Source organism: Corythoichthys intestinalis, chromosome 2, assembly GCF_030265065.1.
Source record: "Corythoichthys intestinalis isolate RoL2023-P3 chromosome 2, ASM3026506v1, whole genome shotgun sequence".
In the NCBI taxonomy this organism is placed as follows: Eukaryota; Metazoa; Chordata; class Actinopteri; order Syngnathiformes; family Syngnathidae; genus Corythoichthys; species Corythoichthys intestinalis.
In genome coordinates, this window is record NC_080396.1 from 36,025,590 (window position 1) to 36,049,380 (window position 23,791).

At 40.6% G+C, this 23,791-nt stretch overlaps 1 protein-coding gene across 1 annotated transcript in view; it reads right to left on the reverse strand.

The window, feature by feature from the left end:
* The window catches only part of kpnb3 (karyopherin (importin) beta 3), a 35,298-nt gene that overhangs the window by 2,763 nt on the left and 8,744 nt on the right, over window positions 1–23,791 (reverse strand). The window contains exons 5-22 of the mRNA XM_057817440.1: window positions 20,311–20,407; window positions 20,112–20,216; window positions 19,808–19,930; window positions 19,608–19,728; window positions 14,025–14,219; window positions 13,818–13,942; window positions 13,587–13,676; window positions 13,343–13,516; window positions 13,044–13,262; window positions 11,997–12,080; window positions 11,781–11,913; window positions 9,470–9,591; window positions 8,963–9,059; window positions 8,661–8,833; window positions 8,470–8,581; window positions 1,217–1,272; window positions 1,024–1,146; window positions 718–937 (exon numbers count right to left, since the gene is read on the reverse strand). Of these exons, the coding sequence (XP_057673423.1) occupies window positions 718–937; window positions 1,024–1,146; window positions 1,217–1,272; window positions 8,470–8,581; window positions 8,661–8,833; window positions 8,963–9,059; window positions 9,470–9,591; window positions 11,781–11,913; window positions 11,997–12,080; window positions 13,044–13,262; window positions 13,343–13,516; window positions 13,587–13,676; window positions 13,818–13,942; window positions 14,025–14,219; window positions 19,608–19,728; window positions 19,808–19,930; window positions 20,112–20,216; window positions 20,311–20,407 (2,369 nt within the window). The remainder of the gene's footprint in view (window positions 1–717; window positions 938–1,023; window positions 1,147–1,216; window positions 1,273–8,469; window positions 8,582–8,660; window positions 8,834–8,962; window positions 9,060–9,469; window positions 9,592–11,780; window positions 11,914–11,996; window positions 12,081–13,043; window positions 13,263–13,342; window positions 13,517–13,586; window positions 13,677–13,817; window positions 13,943–14,024; window positions 14,220–19,607; window positions 19,729–19,807; window positions 19,931–20,111; window positions 20,217–20,310; window positions 20,408–23,791) is intronic.

The following is a 23,791-nucleotide window of genomic DNA, read 5'->3' on the forward strand; positions in this document are numbered from 1 at the left end:
TGTCATTAAGTGTCATCTGGCAAATTATGTCACTAACTCCATTTATGTCCAGCTTGGATCTTTTATATCCGTTCAAAAGTGAGATAATTTCCCAGATAACACTAAATGACATCTGATATAAGCATTCATAAATGTTCTTGACAGTGTCATGTCATAATTATGATTGTCTAATTAGTCATATTACGCCACTATCAAATAAGTGTTACCAAATACCATAACTAGAAATTAATAAAACTGGAAAAGTAACTGAAGAAATTAGCACAGAACATGAATTTGGATTGCTATTTACATCTGTAGTGCTGCAATGCATGCTAGGAGGCATGTTGGACAACAACAGTGTTGACAGCAGGTGGCAGCAGAGGTTGATTGTCTCTCCTAAGGGAGCAGTGATGGCCAACGGAAGCTTCTTAAAGCAATGAGGCTTTGCGGCCAATTGGTTCAAAAATGGTGGTTCATTTTGTCTTATGACAGTCGTATGATGCCACTGTCAAATAAAGTTTTACAGGTTAATATCTTTTGGTGCAAATATCCCATAATACAGTGAAAACAGCTGCGGCTTATAGTCCAGTGCGGCTTATCTATGAACAAATGCCATTTTTGTGCCAAATTTGGTGGGTAGCGGCTTATAGTCAGGTGCACCTTATAGTGCGAAAATTACGGTATGCAGGACAAAACCCGCATCCAAAGTTAAAGGACGTAGATCTGCACGGCTAGTACCTGTGCAGAACGGTCGGTAGCTCTCTCCTCCATATTGCGCCATGACACCAACACCGTAAGCGGCCGCCTGCCGAACTTCAGGGCTGGAGTCGCACAGAGACTGCAACATTGGCCGCAGGAAGAACTCCGCATACTTGAAGGAAGACGGGCTGCAGTGCTCCACCACATCATCAAAAATGCACAGCCCCCACTGTCTGTCAGCCCACGGCCTGTTGGGATACTTCGGGACAAAATCCAGTCCTTTAATGGCAAGCGGGAGCAATTCGCAATGGATTCAGTCACTGGTGATAGAACGTACAAACTTACAATGAGCTGGACAATAAGCTGCAGCAACTGTTCAAACCAAGGAAGCACTTTCTCTTTGTAACTACTAAAAACGGAGTGCAGGACATCTGACACTTTGGTCAGGATGTAAACGTCGTTCTCGTCCTATGACACGAGAGGGTATCCGTTAGAAGTGCTTTTACGCCTGCAGAATTCAATCAGCGTGAGCATTTACCTCATCTTGCAACGTTTCTTCCACTTGCTCGTCGTAGTCTTCATCCTGTCTTTTAGCTGTAAGCAGAAGTCTTGAATCAATATTCTTGATAATATGCCTGAACGATAAAGGGGTGGGGTGGGGGATGTTTTGCGATATTAAAAACTAGAAGAATGTTCACCAGATAACTTGAATAGCTCCGTTTGGGATAGGCCTGAACATTATTAGAAAAAAATTAACATTGCGATATTGCCAAGGTTCCACACACTTACTTTTTGCATTGGTTGCACTGGTGCGCCTAACTTTTTTCTAAATGTGCACCAGCACAAAATGTAGGCGCGCCCACATTTTTCATTTCAATCACCTTTAACACCTTACTTTTTATCACTCTCAATAACATCATATAATTCTAGAGCTGCAACTATCGAACATTTTAGTACTTGACTGAAAATCCTATCGATTAATAGAGTAATCGGATAAAACATTTTTTAGGTAAAAAGCAATTATAAATATACATGAGAAAACAAGACATTTCATCTAATATTGAACCATTTTCAGTCAATCAATGTCTTTATTTTCAATGTACATTGTTGAAACCAGCCAACAATTGCCTCAGATGTGACTAGAATAAAAAAATAAAATAAAAAAGACCAATTCACTGCTTTCACTCGAAAAACTTAGATCTTATGAAAATATATATTACCTAAAAATGCCATTACGCTTGATAACACAAATCACTTAAAAGTTAGGTGTTTTTCCCCACGTTTCAATTGAATTTCCATTTGTGTCAAGCTATTTTAAGTTCTAGTTAAGTTTTAAGTTAGTCTAAACTGTAAATCCTGATAGGATTTTGAGTTTTTGCAGTGCTCGAAATAAATGTATTGTAACATATCAGGTTATAATATGGCGGGGATATTTGCATGCGTTCCTGAATGCACCGCGTGACGTGCGGGGGTGAGCGAGAGACGTGCCTTCCTGTTGTTGTTGTCGTTCCACAAGTTCCCAAAAAATAAATATGATACCTGCTGTATTGGAGCACATTAGGGGCCAGTGCTACTTGGTGTTTTATCCACCAATAACTACTGAGCTAAAATTGACAGTTAGCTTGATCATGTTTTCATTTTACACCCTCCTCACTCTAAAGCGCTATGTTTCACAGATTAAATAAAGCCTGTATGTAAGATACGTTAGCCACGCATCGACAGTGGTCTTAATAGAAACCTAGCCCTCCGCAGGGCTAACGTTACGTATGTGAGCGAGTGACAGGAACGTTAATCTTATTTATTAGCGCTGAGAAGTGTACTGCTTTAAGATGGCGGCTGTTTACTAACAGCGCTGACTGTCATTTCGCATCTAGTTCAACATACATGTGATATCTATGAGACACATCAGATGCTACCGGCTACCGCCGTAGCATCATACGGGCTAGTTTTTAGCAACGTCGGCGTAGTTTGTAGCGGCTGTCGGCTGCAGAAAGGTTTTTTAAATATTTTTTTTATTGCTTCTACCTCTACGCACGTGACATCAGCGCGTTGTCCCGCATTAAAAGTAGTCCGGGCAAAAAGTGATACTTAGAGCTGGCAAAGTTAAACGATTCCTCGAGGTGAATAAACTTACTTGGATCAGTTTTTAAACTCAAGTTGCTCGAGTATTTGTTTCAGCTCTATATAATTCCTTCATCTTCTGAAACGCTTACACTCACAAGTAGGAGTGGCAACCTCTTGGTACCTCACGATAACGATACGATACGCGATACAAAAGCTCAGGATAACAATACAACGATTATTGATACATTGGTCAGGAAATCATTCTAGGATATTCTATAAACAACTAATAAACAGAAAAACAAGCTTCTGCTGTGAATTGGAATGAGTTTATCATGAGTAGACGTCCAATCCATTTGAACTGGGAGGGTGGCAGCGAATGAACGTGGCTGTCAGTGGCAGCCAATGAGGTAATTTTGGGCCATTTAACTGTTCATTTTCAGTTACTTCCTGTGTATTTGGGGGTATTTTATGGGTCTCTTCTTGTTTATTTTGAGTTACAGAACAGGAAATGACATGGAAATCACCCAAATGAATAGGCAGTGACTCAAACTCAACAGAAAATGACCTGTAAATGCCCAAAATGAACAGCAAGTGACCTGTAAACGCCCTGAAAATCTGACAGAATGACTGCGAATGCTCTGGTTTCGAATGAACAAACGTTCCCAGTCTAAATGGATTGGGCGTCGAGCACAGTCAATGCAGCCTTAGAGTCAACTGAGACACTGTTATGGTGATAGATTTTGGTAGCAACTTGTGGGTTAATTTTCATTATATATATATATATTTTTTTTAAGACATTGACACAATTTCAAAACGATATCTCGATTCTTGGCAGGAGCATATCGATAACCTTGAGGGATACAAAGTATCATGATATATCACCATTTTGATATTTTGTCACACCCCTACTCACAAGGGTCGCAGGGCACATACAGACACACACACACTCACACCTACGGACAATTTGGAGTGTTCAATCAGCATACTATGCCAATTTTTGGGGAATGTGGCAGGAACCCGGACAAAATCTCCACACCAGAAGCCAGAATTGCACCCACGATCCCAGAACTGAGGTGGATGTGCTAACCACTGTCCCACCGTGCAGCCTTCATAATGTGAACTATTTTTAAACAACATGTAAAAATGTGTCTTTATTTAATGCTTCATTGAATGAGTCCACTCAAATTTGCTCGCGCTGCAGAGCACATCCTCTCATAGAATGAGTTAGCACAGCACACTTCAGACTGGGCTACAAGTTTAACGATGATTAACGCGTTTGTGAATTTGATCGTAGGAGGCTTCTCTGGCCAGATCAAGGCTACAAACCTGTCAATCATCGTTAATGTTAAGTACCAAACGCTAGCTGCACTGGTGACTAGAGGTGGGAATCTTTGGGCACCTAACGATTCGATTATGATTACGATTAGATTATAAATCGATTATTGTTCCAAAATTGTTCAAAAATCCTCTCAGGCTAAACAAACTATTTCAGTATCAAGTTAACCGTTAAAAACAGTACATAAAATACTCAAGTCCCCATTCTGTATCAGCAGCTTTAAACTACATACAAATAATTTAATGTGAATCAACCGTTAAAGTTGTTAAAATTGCTCCCGTTATTCTATAATTTCCTTTCTGTCTACTTTCGACGTGAAAGTTTTAAAACTGTTTAATCATTTAAAGATAGATTCAAGTCAAGATTTTGCCGTTTTTTTTTGTTTTTTTTTTAAGATAAAAAGTAATTAGGTTCGCTACAACAGAGCCTTATAGAGAATTCTACTGCTTTAAGGTGCCGCCTGTTTACTAGCGCGGGAAAGCGTCATTTCGCATCTAGTTCTGGGTATATGATCCAAGACGGCTGTCGGCTGTCATTTCACTTCTAGTTCTAGATAAATGTGATATCTACCATTGCCGTATGTTGCCGTATGTTTGTAGCAACTAGCAACTGGGCGCTGTTTGTAGCGGCTGACGGGCGCAGTCAGGTATTGTTTTTTTTTTTTTTTCCTCATTGCGTCCTGAAGACCGCGTTGACTGTGTTTTATTTCCACTTTACCTGGTATAATTCATTAATCGGAATTTGGATGTTTGTGAATCGTTCTCGAATCTTCCACGGCCGAATCGCGAATAATCTAAGAATCGGAAATTTCACACGCCTCTGCTGGTGACCATGAAAAATATTTTGGTCACACTGCTTAGCAGGAGGGAGGGTGAGAAGCCGTGGCGCTGTACGAACATTAAGCTGAAAAACTTTTTCCACCACATTCCGATCCTGTGAAACATGGCACGCTTAGCTCAATATCCGATCGGGGACACCGCTAATTTATATAATGCAGTTTAATGCTGGCTTGCTGTATATAAAAGGGATCCATCATCTGCGCACTTGCTGCTTTCATGAAGTGAAAAAGTTTACATGTTAAAAAAAAACAATTGTACTTTCTAAGATGCGACTATTGCCCATGCGCACATTGCAATGGCAAAGTCCAAACGACCTACAGCGATCGCTCGTTTTTCGTGATTAATGGGGACCAGAACCTGACGTGATAAGTAAGAAAACGCGACAGTGCCCCTACAAAAAAATGTGTGTGTGTGTGTGTGTGTGTATGTTCAATGTATTTATTCAGATTTAGCATTGAAAGACATGTTTTTTTCACCCCCCCAAATTAAAAATAATATGTGTATACACGTCTTAGGAATAGTTTACCCACCCGTGGTATAGACCCTACCCTACTCACATGACGTCACAACCACGCCTCCGCGCCATGTTGTCCGTCTACTTGTCGTGTATATGCATAACCGCTACGTAAATTCCTCCTATTATGGCGTGTTTTTCTGCTCGTTAACATTAATAATCATAATGGTGAAGGCGTGTGTGGCGGTTGGTTGCAGTAACAGAAGAGAGACTGAGAGACTTGAAGTTTTACCGTATTCCGAGAGACCCGGAGAGGAGAGCGAGATGGACTGCTGCAATTCGACGAGAAAACTGGGCTCCAACCGATTACCACGGATTATGTAGTAGTCATTTTATATCTGGTAAGATGCATTTAATATATATTTAGAGGGTTTTGGGCTGACAACCACAATTTAGATCATTGCGAGGCTAATCGCCGACAACATACAGTTTCAAATTCAAGATGCTTATTTCTTCCACCATCATTACATTTTGAATAATATTTAGCTGGTACCAAGTGAAAGAAGCTGGCCTCGTCTACGGATCATCAGTTAAACAGGTGTGTCCAAACTAGGGCTGTCCCAAACGACTAACTTTCTCCCGATTAGTCAGCCGACTATTTTTACGATTAGTCGACTAATCTTATAATTTTAAAGTTTTTTACTAATTTAGCAATGACATTTTTTTTACGCTTGTCAATTCACAAAAACATTTTGGAACACTTAAATTCTTGATAAAAGTACAAATAACCAGATAAATAACAATTATAAATCACAAATAAACAATGAGTTCAAATGCTGATAGAATTAACTTGTGCAAAAGAATGGAATGTAAATAGATTCAGAACACTGACTTCACCTTTCCAAAATGATTCAAAACAATTCTTAAAAAAATACCTAGCATTAATATTATAGTATACTGTAGTACTATATATATATATATATATATATATATATATATATATATATATAGAATTTTCATAAAGGGTGTCATTTTAAAGGTATTGTTAGTGTAGAATCTGAAGTATGTGGGATTAACGCCAGAAATCGTTATTTACTTATATGACGAACATTACATGCTTTTATTACAAAAAAGCACTTTTTGTCATTGCATGTGTTGTCAGTAATAGAATTTTTTTCCTTTTGCAAATGCTGTTAACCAGCGATTTTTCATGTTTGAAGTGTCACCTTTTAACTGCAAGTTTTGGAGAAGGCTGCCTGTTTTATAGCCGGCTAAAGTAGGTCGTCTTTTTTCCCCCCCATTCACCTCAAAGTAGCAATGCTAACGTATATAGTGTTTAATATAGATGTGTTTTCTTATTTTGTATGTCTGAACTTTAATTCTACAGCGTGTTGATGAGAGAAAACCATCAGCACGCACGCACAAATGTACGCATGCACGCGCGCGCAGCGATAAAACGCAACCGTGAAAATGATCGCCCTCATTTTTATTTACCATGCGATAAATGGACTTATTGCATATCGCGACAGGCTTAGCAACTTCAATAAAACATGTCATTAGTTAGTTAGACGGACTTACAATGTCCTGTCGTTATCATTCACGGCCGACGTGCAGCCAAGCTTGGCATTGAAGAGACAGGACACAACAGTGTACCTACCCTCCTTTGTTTCTTTAAAAATAAGTCAATGTTTTGGACTCTGGTGCGCTTTTTTGGCTTTGCGCCGCTTTCCCCGCTTGCATACCAAGCGTGCGACATTCTGAACTTTCCACGCATATATTTTTTTAACCCTTCATTAGCCGTCGACGGGATGTTGTGCTCGTCGACGGATTTACGTCATCGATGACGTCGACCATGTCGACTAGTCGGGACAGCTCTAGTCCAAACCTTTTGCAAAGGGGGCCAGATTTGGTGTGGTAAAAATGCGGGGGGCTACCTTGGCTCATTTACATAGAACAATATATTTAAACAAATGTTAGCAAGCCCTTCTGTGTGTCACATTTGCTTTATTATTTCTTTTAATTCATAATTTCAACAGTCTCGTCTTTGTGGCGTTCTCTTTCGACACTCGGGCTCTTGCGAAACTGCAGTCAAGCCACCCTTCACTCGTTAAAACGAAGTCAAGCTAGCCGCCCCTCATTTTGTACATGTCACATGTCTTGTTATTATCGCGTCACATCGAACTCTTTGAAAACAGCGACTGTCTCTTTGCAAATGAGGCAGACACAGTTGTTGCGTGTTTTATTGAAGAAATAGTCCAATATCCACCTATCCTTGAAGCGTCGGCCATCGCAGTCAACTTTTTTTTTTTTTTTTTGATTGTCGCCATTTTAGAAATCACACAGGGTAATGTTGCCTAGAGTGCTGCTTTTAATGTTTTTCAAAGTTTCGTGAGAATAGGCCAAGTTTCTGTGGACAAGATAGTTGTAGATATCAGGGTAGCAGATGTCAGGCAGAGAGGGCGAAGACAGCGGGTCGAAAAATATCGATTTAGGCATCAAATATGGATCTGGCGAATGGATAGACTGAAGCTTTTCCACATAACGCCTTTTATGCAACGCATCCAATGAGTTTACCGCGTCTGAAAGCACTGGGGCTTCCATGAATTGCTCTATAAAAGTGAACGACTAATTGAAACCATTGAGAATAGGGCTAAACAGAGACGGACAATATGGCGGCCGGATACAGCGACACGTCATTCTGTGACGTCGGTGAGTAGGGTCTATTGTGCAGGCCTACTAGATAGTGAGTGGTTGGCACCGATACCATTTTTTTTTTGTCTCCCAATATCTGTGTGGTATTGGCTGATGCAGATACTGTAGCGTTATCATATTGTTGTTGGTTTTTTTTTTTTTTTTTGGGAAAAAATATACACTTTTTTTTTTTTTTTAATTATGGCATGTTACCTGCCACCCTCCCACATCAAATGGATTGATAATACTAGCGAAAAATTCCTTTAAATTAATAGAAGAATATGGCGGCAAGGCATAACTAACCACATAACATAACCAGTCCTACGTACTGCCCAATCCCAATTATGTCATTATAGTGAATAGGTGCAACACTGAAAGTGAGACAACATATGCTTGCGAGGCCTCACCTTGCCTCAACTCCTGGTTCTTAAAATGCTCCTCCAGTTTGCTTTTCAAAATGCTACCCAGCTCCTCAAAATGCTCATTGTTCAGACAGCCATCTCCCATCAGCTCAATGCACTAGACAATGAAGGGCAAAGAGAGGCCATAAGAATATCTCGAAGTTGCGTTCGTCTTTTAAGATATGACCATTTCTTACCTTGGCAAAAGAATGCATGATTTCCGACAAGACATCAGAGTCCGGCTCCGTACCGATCGCCTTAATGATGGCATCGCACATGAAGAGCCACATTTCGGTGAGGTACTCGGGCCCCCGAACGCGGGCGCACTCCAACAGAAGGGGCATAGACTCCGCGGCCGCCACGCGCACACGTGCCACAGTTAAGGACATAATAGCTATGGTAACGTTCCACTTGCTGGCTTTTTTTTTTTTCTTCCTTTTTTTTTAAAAAAGTGTTTCATTTTGCAAATTAGCCGACTTGTGGTTAATGATAAGGATATCATCGTGGAAGTAAAACTTGAGTAAAGGGACCATCAGCTTCACCACTTGCTCAGTGTATTCCACAAAACCTTCCTTCAGCTCTTTGGCATAACACACCTGAAAGACAAACGTGCAGCTCATCGATGGTGACATGTCTTGAAGTATTCATACCGCTTTTAGACATAACAAAAACCTAATTTCATATGACAACTTTATTTTTTTTATTTAGCTTAGTTCAAGACCTCTGAATTTGAAAATGATTCCCTCATTTTTACAGTTATGTTTGTATACAGTGACCATTCAGAGATTCAATTTAAACCTAAATAAATTTAAGGTCAAATAGCCCAACCCTAGGTTTTTCTTCATTAGATTCCACTCTAGTATACGATCAAGTCTTTTTTTTGGCTTTTATTTTCACAAAGAGTTACTTTGTGTTGACGCATCACAAGAAAACCTAAATTGATGTCTTCGCTCTAAAAACGTGTTACAACTACAAAAGCAAGCCACTAAACAAAGCAGATGCTTACCAGCATCTGGCAAGCAGTAGATTTCTCCTCTAAGCCAGCAGTCTTGATGCCAAAACTCTGCTGGTCTCCAAGGTTGACAAACTCCCATCCGTCATCCTCTGATATGTTCTCCATATCCTGAGCTGTAAGAAACATTGTTTGGATTACCGGTAGTCCCCGGGTTACGGACGAGTTCCATTCCTACGCTGGCAACGTAACCCGAATTGCCGCATAAATCGGAATTAACTATTTAATTACTCCTAAGTACCCTCTAAATCGCAAAACAACCATCCAAAAACCTGTATTATACATCATTGTACCGTCCTCGCCAAGAGCTAAGTCCTAGCTATAGCGAGCTAAGCTCTGAAATGACGATGTCAGACGTCCGTGTGGTTTGCTACCTTTATTCAGCTGCTTATTAGATCAACACTTGAAGAATGAAACTAAAATAAAAAATTAAATAAAATCAGTTTCATCTTCAGGAACAGCAGTTCAAATTTGATTTATGACTAGTAGGGCTGTCCCAAACAACTAATTTCCTCCCGATTAGTCAGCCGACCATTTTTACAATTAGTCGACTTTTTTTTTTTTTTTTTTAAACTAATTTAGTAATGAAATTTTTGTTGACGCTTATCAATCCACAAAAATATTTTGGAACACTTAATTTATTAAAGTACAAATAAACCCGTAAATAACAATAATAAATCACAAATAAACAATGAGTTCAAATGCTGATAGAATTAACTAGTGCAAAAGAATGGAATGTAAACATTCAGAACACTGACTTCGCCTTTCCAACATGATTCAAAACAATACTTAAAAAAAAAACAACCTAGCATTAATATTATTGGTACTATATATAATAGTCTTATAATAATTATTCATTTCCAATCAGATTTTTCATAAAGGGTGTCATTTTAAAGGTATTCTTAGAGTAGAATCTGAATTCTGAAGTATGTGGGATTAACTCCAGAAATCGTTATTTATATGACGAACATGACATGCTTTTATTTTGAAATGTTCACCAAAAGTACGCTCGCTAAACAGCTAACTTCAGCTTTACACGCCGCAAAAAAAAAAAAAAAAACTTTTTGTCATTGCATGTAGTGTCAGTAATCGATTTTTTTTTTGGTCATTTTTTTCGTTTGCAAATGCTGTTAATCAGCGATTTTTCATGTTTGAAGTGTCACCTTTTAACCGCAAGTTTGCTTTCACGACACAAACGCCAATGTTTTATAGCAGGCTAAAGTAGGTTGCCTTTTTCCCCCATTCACCTCAATGCAGCAGTACTAATGTTACAGTGTTTAATACAGATGTGTTTTCTTATTTTGTATCTCTGAACTTTAATTCTACAGCGTGTTGATAAGAGAAAGGAACTGGAGTCTCATATGCCATCAGCACGCACGCACCAATGGATGCACGCACGCACGCAGCAATAAAAGGCAGTGGTGAAAATTACCGCCCTCATTTTTATTTGCCGTGTGATAAATGGACCCATTGCATATCGCGACAGGCTTAGCAACTTCAATAAAAAATGTCGTTAGTTAGTTAGATGGACTAACAAACTGGATGACGGCGCTTTAAGTGTTTATTCATGGCCGACGTGCAGCCAAGCTTGGCATTGGAGGGACAGGACACAAGAGTGTACCCTCCTTTGTTTCTTTGAAATAAGTCAATGTTTTGGACACTCTGGTGCGCTTTTTTGGCTTTGTGCCGCTTTCCCCGCTTGCATACAGAGCGTCCGACATTGTAAACTTTCCACGCAGATATTTTTTAAACCCTTCGTTAACCGTCGGCGGGATGTTGTGCTCGTCGACGGATTTACGTCATCGATGACGTCGACTAGTTGGGACAGCTCTAATGACTAGCTGCTGATACAGCAATAACAATCCACACAAACAATTAGTATGCATCAGTTAGCGTCCGTGCATCATCAAATAATCACATAAACTCGCACCAAGTATTTGACCGCAATTGAAAACGCACAATAAACAGTACAAAAGGTGTCGCCTCTGTGGATGCTTCACAAGCAACAAATGTGTACGCAGGCTTGCAGCTGTAATCTCTCCCCTTTCTCGCTCACTCAGCTGCACGGCTTCATTGTGGGAGCTTTCACTACCCGGAAATGCGCTCTTCCTCGTGTGTACATGCGCTCTGAGTCGTGTGCCATTAGTACGACCTGCTCTACCCTTCCTGCGCCAAAAGCATGCATCGCAAAACAAAAAAAACACGTCGTAAAGTCTAAATCACGTAAATCGGATTTGTCGTAACCCAGGGACTACCTGTAATCTTAACTTAAAAGTCAAAGAGTGTGAGCATTAAGCCAACTTACTATCAAGGAGTGCCACCTCAGGTTTGATAGATGCAGTCTTCAATAAGGGGCCCATTACCACTGGAAGGTATTGCTGAAAGTCCTTCCCGAGGATCTTGCACATTCTTGCCCAGGCAGAGATCATGTATGATATCTAAGGGGAAAAATCAAATTGAAAAAATTTGCCAACCAACAGACAAACTGAAACAACTCAGGAAATGCCAAGTCCTCTCTCACCTGTGGATCATCATCTTCAAGGTCATGAAAGTTGGTCTGAGTTTTGAGAAGCAGCTGCATGACAGCGTAGGCATCCGGCATGAACTGACAGGATAGAAAGAAAAGATGCGTATGGACAAATGATTTGACAGAATCAACAACCTTCTCCAAGTACACTTTAGGTACCTTCTCCTAAGCCTGTCGCAATATGCAATAATTCCATTTATCGCACACTAAATGAAAATGAAGGCAGTAATTTTCCCGCTGCGATTTATCGCCTCAAGTGCGTGCGTACATACGTGCGCGCGTACGTGCAGCAGTGCTGTTAAAAGTTCAGCTTCCTTGTTACCAACAGCGCAATATGTTGTGATGAGGATTCAATCTGTTTTATTGACTTCTGGGTATGTTCGTTTTACACATTTTAACCTAGCAGGCTACGTTCACGTACGATGCATTAATCAGATTTTTTCGTGTTTTTCCGACTCCAGTGAGGCATTAACTTGACGGTCTGAACGTGACAAGCGCGTAGAACTGTACCATTTAAAAACCGATCTGGGTCACTTTCGTATGTGGTCTAAATCCGATCTGGGCGACATTTTTCCAGAATGTGGCTGGCGGTCTGAACTTTCAAGTCACCCGAATCGGAATTCATGCAACAATGACGTCAGCAAAGCGAAAGCGGCAGGCAGGACTGGAGCGATGTAGCTGTGCATTAGCGTCTAGCTTGAACTCTGCTTTTATGCACGAAGCGAGCTTAAACACGGTCATCTAAAAGTAAATGAAGAAAAGGATAAGCCTGACAATTTTCTATTTTTATTCTATGCGCCGAATGAGCAATATTTCAGTATTGCTTACATGGCCGAGACGGGGCAAATTGAATTTAAGATTAAACGTTTATTGTGTTTAAATGGGTGTACTTATTACTTAGTATTAATATATACTGTATTCATACTGTGTTATTGCACATTGGTTAAAAAAATAATTGGGGGGGTTCAATAATATCGCATATCGGAATAATTTATGAGAGAATTTATTGCCCACTAAAATTTGTTATCGTGAAAGGCCTACCTTCTCCTTGCCCACAGCCAGACCGATGAGGCTGATGCACTCAATAGTCTTGCCCCGAAGTAGCCGCAGCTCCTTCTGCACGGCGATTTCTACGATGTGTTTAAGCGAGGGCATGAATGAGTCGTAATACGGCACGAACTTCTCCTCTGCGGTGTCTGCCACGGATGCAATGGAGGTGACCACCTGTTCCAGGACCAGTTTGGTGCCCTTCTGGAATAACTGGTGAGGGCAAAGAAATAAACATTGAAGAACCTGAGGCCCTGGAATGAATAAAAAGGTATTTTTATCAAGACATCTACCTCCTGCAACTTGGCTGCCATGATCAGATGGAGATGCTTCACCAAATTATCCAAATGAGGAATGAGAAGCGATTTGGGGCAGTCTTCTGTGAAATTAATGAGAGCTGCAGCAGCATGCGCCTGTACTCTGGGATTACTCTGGTCATTCATGGTCTGGAGCAGTGCATTGATCACCTGGACGGGAGAAAGGCTTTACCCTTTAGTCTACAAATGAAACATCTGAACCGCTTTAAATCGGCTTTACCTTTTCATGAAATTTCTTTTGGAAAGTTGGCGCAAAATCTGTGGCCATTTGTCCAATAGCGTTGCAGGCGGCGTACCGCACCCTTGGATGCTGACAACAATTTTTGTTTCATCAGTTTACCCATATTAAGTGACTGGATGCCATTGATGCCGAAAGAAATCCAATCAGTTTTGATTGGATGTCCATCACCGTGAATGGCACTGAAACTTGATCATTCAAAAGACCTCTTACTTGGTCTGCGCAAAAGTGCAGTACAGAGAGGACGGTGTCATTCAGGATTGCCTCCATCTGCTGGTGGCAGCCTTCACCAATGGCCGACAGCGCCATTAGCCCAGCGTGGCGGTACTTCCAGTCAGCTAGAAAGCAACACTAGCTTTATTTGAGCTTCAGAAAATTCCAAAAGAATGCATCTACAAGTGACATGGTTGTTTCACTCACGGTTTTGTAACATCACCCTGATGTGCTCCTTGATCAGTGGCAAAATAATCTTTCCTCCCAGACCACAGGCGATTCTGTCCAAAGCACTTTCTCCCGCTACTGCATTACTGTCAAAATCGTCATCTTCTAGCTCATCAGCCATTGCCCAGTCCTCTTCCTCTTCCAAATCCACCATCATTGCAAGCATCTGAGGCACTGGGAATATACAGCGATTCCATATGGCAGCTGAATAATATTTACTGGTGTAAAAGCATTATCAACAATCCGATCAGCCAGCACATCTAAAACACCATTTTTTCCCCCTGGAATATAAAGCTGACTCCCCCCCCCCCCCCTCCATAGTTGGGCTGGGCCCGCAATTATTACAGGTGCAACTTGGCAACTCTCATTAACAGCCACGAGAAGGATACTCTGAGCTTGGCCTCTAGTTCCTCTAACAACCAAGTAGAAATCAGAGTTCTTTTCAGCATTTATACAGACATATATAACAATAAAAATGAAGGTTTCAACAACTAATCAATAAATTTGTTGCCAACACATTTGATTATCAGTTTTTGCCGGCAGCTATGCGCAGTCCCGTTTGGGTCGTTGACTGCGAGCCTGCGCGTGCCAGTAATTAGAGCAAGAGAGTTCGTTGCTACACTCAGGTTGAGTTGCTGAATCAATATGTCAAGAGTTGCATCGTCTTGAGACGTGTGTGTGTCATTAGATCCAGTGTGCCTCTGTCAGAAGTGAGTAAATAAAGCCAATTGTATTGCTATCTTTGTTGATGAGTCATTATTACTAAGCACAGAGTGCTAAGCTAGTTAGCAAATATGCTAATCAGTGTCTGAAGTAGAGCTGTCCCGACTAGTCGACATGGTCGACGTCATCGATGACGTAAATCCGTCGACGAGCACAACATCCCGTCGACGGCTAATGAAGGGTTAAAAAAATATATGCGTGGAAAGTTCAGAATGTCGCACGCTTGGTATGCAAGCGGGGAAAGCGGCACAAAGCCAAAAAAGCGCACTAGAGTCCAAAACATTGACTTATTTTTAAAGAAACAAAGGAGGGTAGGTACACTGTTGTGTCCTGTCTCTTCAATGCCAAGCTTGGCTGCACGTCGGCCATGAATGATAACGACAGGACATTGTAAGTCCGTCTAACTAACTAATGACATGTTTTATTGAAGTTGCTAAGCCTGTCGCGATATGCAATAAGTCCATTTATCGCATGGTAAATAAAAATGAGGGCGGTCATTTTCACGGTTGCGTTTTATCGCTGCGCGCGCGTGCGTACATTTGTGCGTGCGTGCTGATGGTTTTCTCTCATCAACACGCTGTAGAATTAAAGTTCAGACATACAAAATAAGAAAACACATCTATATTAAACACTATATACGTTAGCATTGCTACTTTGAGGTGAATGGGGAAAAAAGACGACCTACTTTAGCCGACTATAAAACAGGCAGCCTTCTCCATAACTTGCAGTTAAATGGTGACACTTCCAACATGAAAAATCGCTGGTTAACACCATTTGTAAAAGGGAAAAAAATATATTACTGACAACACATGCAATGACAAAAAGTGTTTCTCCCCCTTAAGGAAACATAAAATACAACAGCTCCCTCTGTCGCACTTGAAAATAAAAGCACTTCCTGTCAAATCTCTAGCAGTATATTAACTGTTCAGGAAATAATAATCAGAATAATTTTAGCTGTGTATTTATCACTTTTCAATGTAAATAATGTAAATAGAAACGTTTTATATTGTAACTATTTCTTTTAGCTGGTTTTACACTGAACTATTATTCATGATGAATTCAATTATGCATTTCAACCAAACATTTCACAACATTCTCCCCCCCGATGGACAATTGTTCATCACAAGGAAATAATAAGTCAAGAAATCTCCAAAGCCGAAAAATGCACAACACCGGCCGCTGCTTGCTTCGCATGCCTCCCTTTCAATAGTTGGCGCCTCGCTCGGAAATTTATTAAAAATGATCACATTCGGTTCGTCCTTCCTGACATCACAACGACTCTTGGGATAAGTAGTCTTTTGTGCTGCTTTCGCTTTTGAAAAAGGACAAGAAATGATGACAATATGGAGATGGATACATGGTCCATGCAGCGTTTTAATGCATATTTATGAGTGCAATAAAACTATAAAACTCAAATGACATTATCTCCCGTTTTTCTTGGCCGATTGACTTCACATAAAAACTGGTGTGGACATCAACTTCCGCACTTTCAAACGAGACCAACCAGCAACACGTGGGTGATGTAATTACAGCGTGACGAAGCTTCAAAGACGATATGCGTAAACGCGTCGCTGCCGACACGTTCGGTGTTAAAGGTTTAATCAAGAATTTAAGTGTTACAAAATGTTTTTGTGAATTGACAAGCGTAAAAAAAAAATTCATTGCTAAATTAGTAAAAAAAAAATTTTTTTAATTATAAGATTAGTCGACTAATCGTAAAAATAGTCGGCTGACTAATCGGGAGAAAATTAGTCGTTTGGGACAGCCCTAGTCTGAAGTGCCGATTGTATTGAGTTTCGAAAAGCACATTAGCACCAGAGTTAATTTTAGATAGTAAAGTCTTTTTTTGAAAGAAACCAAAGACAAACCCATTCATATAACAGCTTAGAGAAGTGGTCTCCAAACTATTCCACAGAGGGCCGCAGGACTTCTAATAATTAGAGATAAAGCCTAGGCAAAGTCTGAGTAAGTTTTATGTGTATTTTGCATAGCTATTTTGATTGGGAATGCCAGTTCTTTTTGCATTGAGCGCTTTCCTTTTTGTGAACTTTTTTTGAGAGACAGGAATATTATTTTTGTTGTGCTTTCACTAAATGATACTGTAGCGACTTAACTGTTCCGCCCAAATGCATGATGGGAAGTTGGGCAACCATGACTGTCAGTGGTGGCCACAAATGGTATACAGTATGTTCTGCGTTGTGTTCAATTAAGCGTGTTAAGAAAAAAAATCGCCTCCTGTCATTCTTCCCCACGTCATTTGCCACAATACATATAATTGTTGTGAAAGAGTTGCCATAGCTTAAGCCAATAACAGGTGTAGTCCGATGAACGCCTGTGTCCACTCGCATTTCTCTGCCTTTTCGCTCTCAATGTGCTAAAACGGCATCATTGTAAACTGTTTGAGGCAACGCATGAACGGGTCATTCCATGCATGCGTTAATTGCATCAAATATTTCAACATGATGAATTTTTAAAAAAATCAATTACTGCGCGTTAACGCAATAAATTTGACAGCACTCATTTGAATATTTGTTCTATCAAACTAATTGGGAGTATTAAAAAATTGGCCCTCTAATTTACACTTTTACAACAAACTCACGTTTAATAACATCAAAATAAGTTATAGTGTAGCACTGTACATTTCAGTAATCACAAATTTGATGGCAACTGAAGTTGTACATAAAACTTCAGTGAATAACGCATATCTCATTCGCATTTAGGTGGACTAGATCAGGAATTAGCTTGAAATATGATGTTATAATAACAACACAGCATATTTCAAGCCAATTACTTGCCTAGTCCACTTAAATTCAAATTTATCAAGTACAGTACTTGGTGGTAAAGGATAGCGCTTTAAAATAGGAAACTGATTGTCCGTGGCGTACGGCAATGTTAGTAAAAAGAAAAATGGTGTTGATAAAAAGCTACCTTTGAATCAGGTCGGCTCTTTTTCCCTGTCTTTTTCAGCCCTCTACACTCAAGCCATCTCTTTAACTGAATATTTGTATGTTCTTCCACATCTTTACCAGTGAATTTGGCACCAGGGACATCATTAGTAGGTTTAGCTCAGTAGCTATCTCGTTCCTACACTATAGACCTCACTCACATGACGTCACAACCACGCCTCCGTGCCATACTGTCCGTCAGCTCGTCTTCTTTACGCATTACCGCTACGTAAATTCCTCCTATTATGGCGTGTTTTTCTGCTCGTTAACATTAATAATCAAAATGGTGAAGGTGTGTGTGGCGGTTGGTTGCAGTAACAGAGAAGATAGACGGAGAGACTTGAAGTTCTACCGTATTCCGAAAGACCCGAAGAGGAGAGCGAGATGGACTGCTGCAATTCGACGAGAAAACTGGGCACCAAACGATCACCACGGATTATGTAGTAGTCATTTTATATCTGGTAAGATGCATTTAATATATATTTAGAGGGTTTTGGGCTGACAACCACAATTAAGATCATTGTGAAGCTAATCGCCGACAACATACAGTTTCAAATTCAAGATTCTTATTTCTTCCACATCGTTATTTTTTGAATAATATTTAGCTGGTACCAAGTGAAAGAAGCTGGCCTCGTCTACGGATCATCAGTTAAACAGGTGTGTCCAAACCTTTTGCAAAGGGGGCCAGATTTGGTGTGGTAAAAATGTGGGGGGCTATTTTGGCTGATTTACATAGAACAATATATTTAAGCCCTTCTGTGTGTCACATTTGCTGTGTTATTTTTTTTAAATTCATAATTTTAACAATCTCGTCTCTGTGGCGTTCTCTTTCGACACTCGAGCTCTTGCAAAATACTGCTGCTGTGAAATTAAACTAGCTTCGAGTTGCTATAATTTCTCGCTGCGTATCTTCCCTGTAATGTTGTCGTACATCGAACTCTTTGAAAACAGCGACTGTCTCTTTGCAAATGAGGCAGACACAGTTGTTGCGTGTTTTATTAAAGAAATAGGCCAATATCCACCTATCCTTGAAGCGTCGGCCATCGCAGTCAATTTTTTTTATTGTCGACATTTTAGAAAATTGAAAGTAAAGGGTCACACGGGGTAATGTTGCTTAGAGTGCTGCTCTTAAAGTTTTTCCAAACTTTCGTGAGAATAGGCTGATTTTGTGTGGACAAGATAGTTGTAGATATCAGGGTAGCAGATGTCAGGCAGAGACGCCGAAGACAGCGGGTCGAAAAATATCGATTTAGGCATCAAATATGGATCTGGCGAATGGATAGACTGAAGCTTTTCCACATAACGCCTTTTATGCAACGCAAAAATTGCACGACAAATTGAAACCATTGAAAATACGGATAAACAATGACGGACAATATGGTGGCCGGATACAGCGACACATCATTCTCTGACGTTGGTGAGTGGGGTCTATATAAGTGCGTCTAGCATGAGTGACACGGGTGAGTTTGACCCCCCCCCCCCCAGCAACAGTTGCTAGCTTCATGAAATTTAATTAGCAAAGTGTTACGTGCGGCACTCTCTTGGATTTGATTAATGAACAGCTGGTTGATAAAGAAAACTGATTCATTACAATCTCCCCCCTCATTCCATTTTGTTGTTAGTTCGTTTCAAGAAAATAAGTGCGCCCCTCTACCCAGTGGGGAAAAAAAGTCTGCGGACAAAAGGTGCATTAGTGTAGCCAACATACTGTGTAGCATAACTAATTACCCGTTTAACGCCATTATCTGTCCTAGTGTAGACGTAGCCTTACACTCCAGTGCGACCTTTGTTTATCTTTTTTTTTTTTTCGCCTTTACTGTGCATTGCTTTTGGCTGGTGCGACTTTCCTGTATATTCATTTGCTATTTACAGTCAAAAAAAATACAATACTCACCACTTTGAGCCACAATATTGATGTGTTTCCTTAACATGGCCGCCGCAGTCTCCGATAAGGTGACGATGACTTCCAGTGCCAACTGTCTCTGCATGTTGGGCAAGCTGGGATCTCCGCAGAGCTGGGGGGGGGGGGCAGCAAGGGTTCCCATCAGAACTTGAACGTCAAATTCAGTATGTTGCATGGTTTCACAAAGTCACCTTCAGGCAGAGTTGCAGAGTGGCCTCCAAGTTTGGTCTCAAAAATTTGGGAGCCGTGTCTGCAATTTCCACCAAAGATTTGAGGACTGAATCGTCTCCTTGGTAGCAGGAGTCATTCACTGCCTGAACGGAAGAAACAAAGGACAGGTGTTAACCATGCAAAGTTCATTAGTAGGCAAAAAAAATTAAAATTAAAATTAAATTTAAAAAAGACGCAACAGAGAGAAGCACAAGATTCTTCATGTAAAATCCATCTGGAAAGTTGGTGCATTTATGTCAGAAGGAAAATGTGTAGCAGTCGTACCTGCAGAATGCCTGGCAAGAGGTCAGAGAAATGCTTAAGTAGCGCCGAGTTGCTTTCGTTAGACAGGACAAAAGAGGCAGCAGCCCGGGCGGCCAGGGTTCGGATCTGAAGAACGATTGATGTATTAGAAAAACTGACTAACCGGAAATGTTTCAAATGTCAGCTGACTGGTATGACCCAAACTTTCGGCACATTTTACCTGAGGATTTGCTTGATCCTGCATGCATTGAACAAGCATACGCTTGATAACATCCATGTAATGCTGCTGCTGATTCCCAAAGATTCCCGGGAAGTTCCTGAAAACAACAGAACTTAAAGTGCCTGTGACACGAAAAAGCATATTTATTTCATAATACACGCGGTATTTTATGCTCCTGAATTATATGGACCGCTTGGATGTGTGTGGAAGCGATCGCTATATTTATTTAGTTTTTTGAATCCCGCGCCATGAAAATGAGTGACTTCCGGCTTCGGTCTTGCATTGAGGAGGAGGGCGCTGTGACGTGTACGGTAGAAGACGTCCTCTTCACGCTACAGTGTACTGTTGTGTATGAGGACGAAGGATTCAGCTGATTTTGCGGATTAATACGTTTATTTTTCGCATCACGCCAGCCAAACGGCTGCAGAAAAATCACTCTGTATGAGGGAGAGGCGTATGCGCCTTTTTGGAGTTTCAAAAGGTTCCCATTCACCGTGGATATTTACTGTGGGACCATTGGACTTCCGAGGAAGTGAATAAACATCTTGTTTTGTATCATTTCAAATACGAATACAGCGATTACAAAGTAAACACTACAAACTTGCTTTAAATGAAGGACTACTTACGTTTGATCATTGATAGGCATGTAAAAAGCTCTCCTAATGCTAATTAGCAGCAGCACGTTAGCTGCACAACAACTCCAGCCACCCTCCTCCGGGGAGCGAACTGTAAATTGCTCTCCGCCGGGCGGTTTGCCGATCCACTAAGACATTCGACAACCGGGTCGTCATGTCAAATAATCCAGGATAGCTATGTGTGATTTTCCGCTTAGAAGACTTTGAAACATCACTCGGTTCGGGTTAGCATGTCGGCTAGCTGTCACACCTTCTGGTTCGTTTACATTCTCCGAAGCCGGGGAAGGGAAATGACATATGTCCGATTTAGGTGTCATAAAATATCGTTTGGGAGGTGCGACAGTAAAGGTGAAGTCGACAGGTTTGACCATTATGGAGTAATTTTGCCATGTCGTCCTGAATAAATGCATTTTTATTATTTCATATTCCATTCAGCACAAGACCGTTATTTGTCATGACCATGCCATTTATTTAGCAATTGGGGAAAATACTTGGATAAAAAGAGTATCCTGTAAAAATATTGAAGTAAAGAGACAGAAACAATGACATTTTGCCCAGGGGTCGCGTTAACCGAATATTTTCCGTCGTTGACCGGTTTTTTAAAACAGTGACCGAAAAAACTGAAGTCCGTCCGTCATTTTGACAGGTTGCAATTCACACCCCACACCACAGGGTGGCATATTAATTAGCTATTGTCTCTCTTAATGCATGACTTCGTTGGCTATTCTGTCAGAATAATGTAGCGTCACCGTGGTCTGGCGGCAGCACCGTGATTGACACATCAACGCGAGGGTCTTATTGGTGCACCCGGTGTGCCAGCCCGTCATCCAATTGGTGGACTAGATTGTCGCCTGTGTAGAGACAAGTTTCCGAGGTGCTTCCGGTTTACTTCCTCATGTCTTCCTTCCCCTTCCGTTTCCACCTGTTTACCGTTGAAGTCAATGGCGGTGGAATCGAAGTTGGAAGGTCTTTATACAAGATCCCGGGAATGTTATTTTGATGTAGGCGGGTGGAGAACCAAGCCAAGGCCTCCATGCTTCGTACTAGAGCTGGGAATCTTTGGGCACCTAACGATTCGATTACTATTACGATTCAGAGGTTCCGATTAGATTATAAAACGATTATTGATGCACCCCCCTCCTTTTTTTTTCCTTTTTTTTTTTTTTCTTTTTTTTTTTTTTTTTATAAATAAAGTTTTGTACATTAGTTCCAAAATTGTTCAAAAATACTCTCAGGCTAAACCAAACTACTATTTCAGTATCAAGTTAACATATAGCAGTAAACAAATATACAAAAATAACATTAAATGAAAAACTCCAGTCCCCATTCTGTATCAGCAGCTTTAAACTACATTCAATTAATTTAATGTTGTGAATCAACCGTTAAAGTTGTTAAAATTGCTCCCGTTATTCCATAATTTCCCTTTTGTCTACTTTTGACATGTGAAAGTTTTAAAACTATTTTAAAGATAGATTTAAGTCAATATTTTACCGATTTAGGAGTATTTTAGATAAAAAGTTAATTAGGTTTGCTTGGAAAGTTCGCTACAACAGCATTGCAGGGAAGTTTACTGCTTTAAGATGGCGGCCGTTTACTAACGCCCGCATCTAGCTTTTTGCAGATGTGCCGCTACCGCTGCCGAGTCTATAATCCATCTAGTCCTATATAAATGATATCTACCGTAACATTATGTAGCTTAGCTGTACTTGTAGCAGCAGTCAGGTATGTTGTTGTGTTTTTTTATCTCGTGGCATGAGTTGAGCTAGAGCCGTGAGTTGAGCGTTGGCATTACCCGAGGGGCCGGTTAATGAGAAGCATAATGTTTAGCTACTCCCGCTCCATTCCGTCCCGAAGACCGCGCGGCGCGCTGAGTGTGTTGTACTTCCGCTTTACTTGGCATATTTCAATAATCGGAATTTGGATGTTTGTGAATCGTTCTCGAATCTTCCACGGCCGAATCGCGAATAATCTAAGAATCGGAAATTTTGCACACCTCTACTTCGTACCATGTCGATTTCCAAACCATGGGTGCTCGTACTCGTCATACAGGTGGGAGGGAAGGAGATGTACAAAACTGACAGCTCCTGCAGTCATGCCCCCGCTGTTATGGAAGGTAATGTGCTCTAAAAATACGTATCCTAAAATCTGGCGCATGAAACGACTTGTTGCCTTTGCTATTGATATTACGATGATGATTGTAATTACGAAGTTTTATCATTTTTACAACAACTAGCTTCTGCTACTGCTGCTAGCCGCCTGTTGCTAATCGTGTTTGAATGCACCGCATAAATCCAAGTGTTACAAGTTTTTATTCGTTTGTTTACAGCTGGGAAATGCTGTTATAAAAGAGAAGACGACTTGTACGTTGATGGACATATATCGAACATATATCGTTTGCGTTCCACAATGATGATGACAGCTCGACTCCCGGGAGAGGCCGAGAGAGGCAGGAATTGTGACAGACGGTGGTTCGCCGAGATCGCAGTGATCCAACTTCGAACTTGTGAACGGTAGCATCTTTAAATATATGCTATTGGAGCTGGAATAACCGAGGACGGGAAAAAAGCACATCTAAATGCTGCCGAGGGCCTCCGTGATGTCGCTATTTGTTCACGAGGCTCCGGAGCTCTGCGGTCTGATATCACATTCTCGTATGATATTTTTGCAATACTTTTATAAATGTGATTTATTGACCTGTTTTGGAGTGCACCAATCGTTTTAAATAAAACAAGAAATTGAATCATGTCTAAATGTTTTATTGCGATCAATGCCTGCAATAAAAAAAAGAATGACATACTATTTGTGTTTACATCATAGCACCTTGTAGCATTTCCTTGTAACAAAAC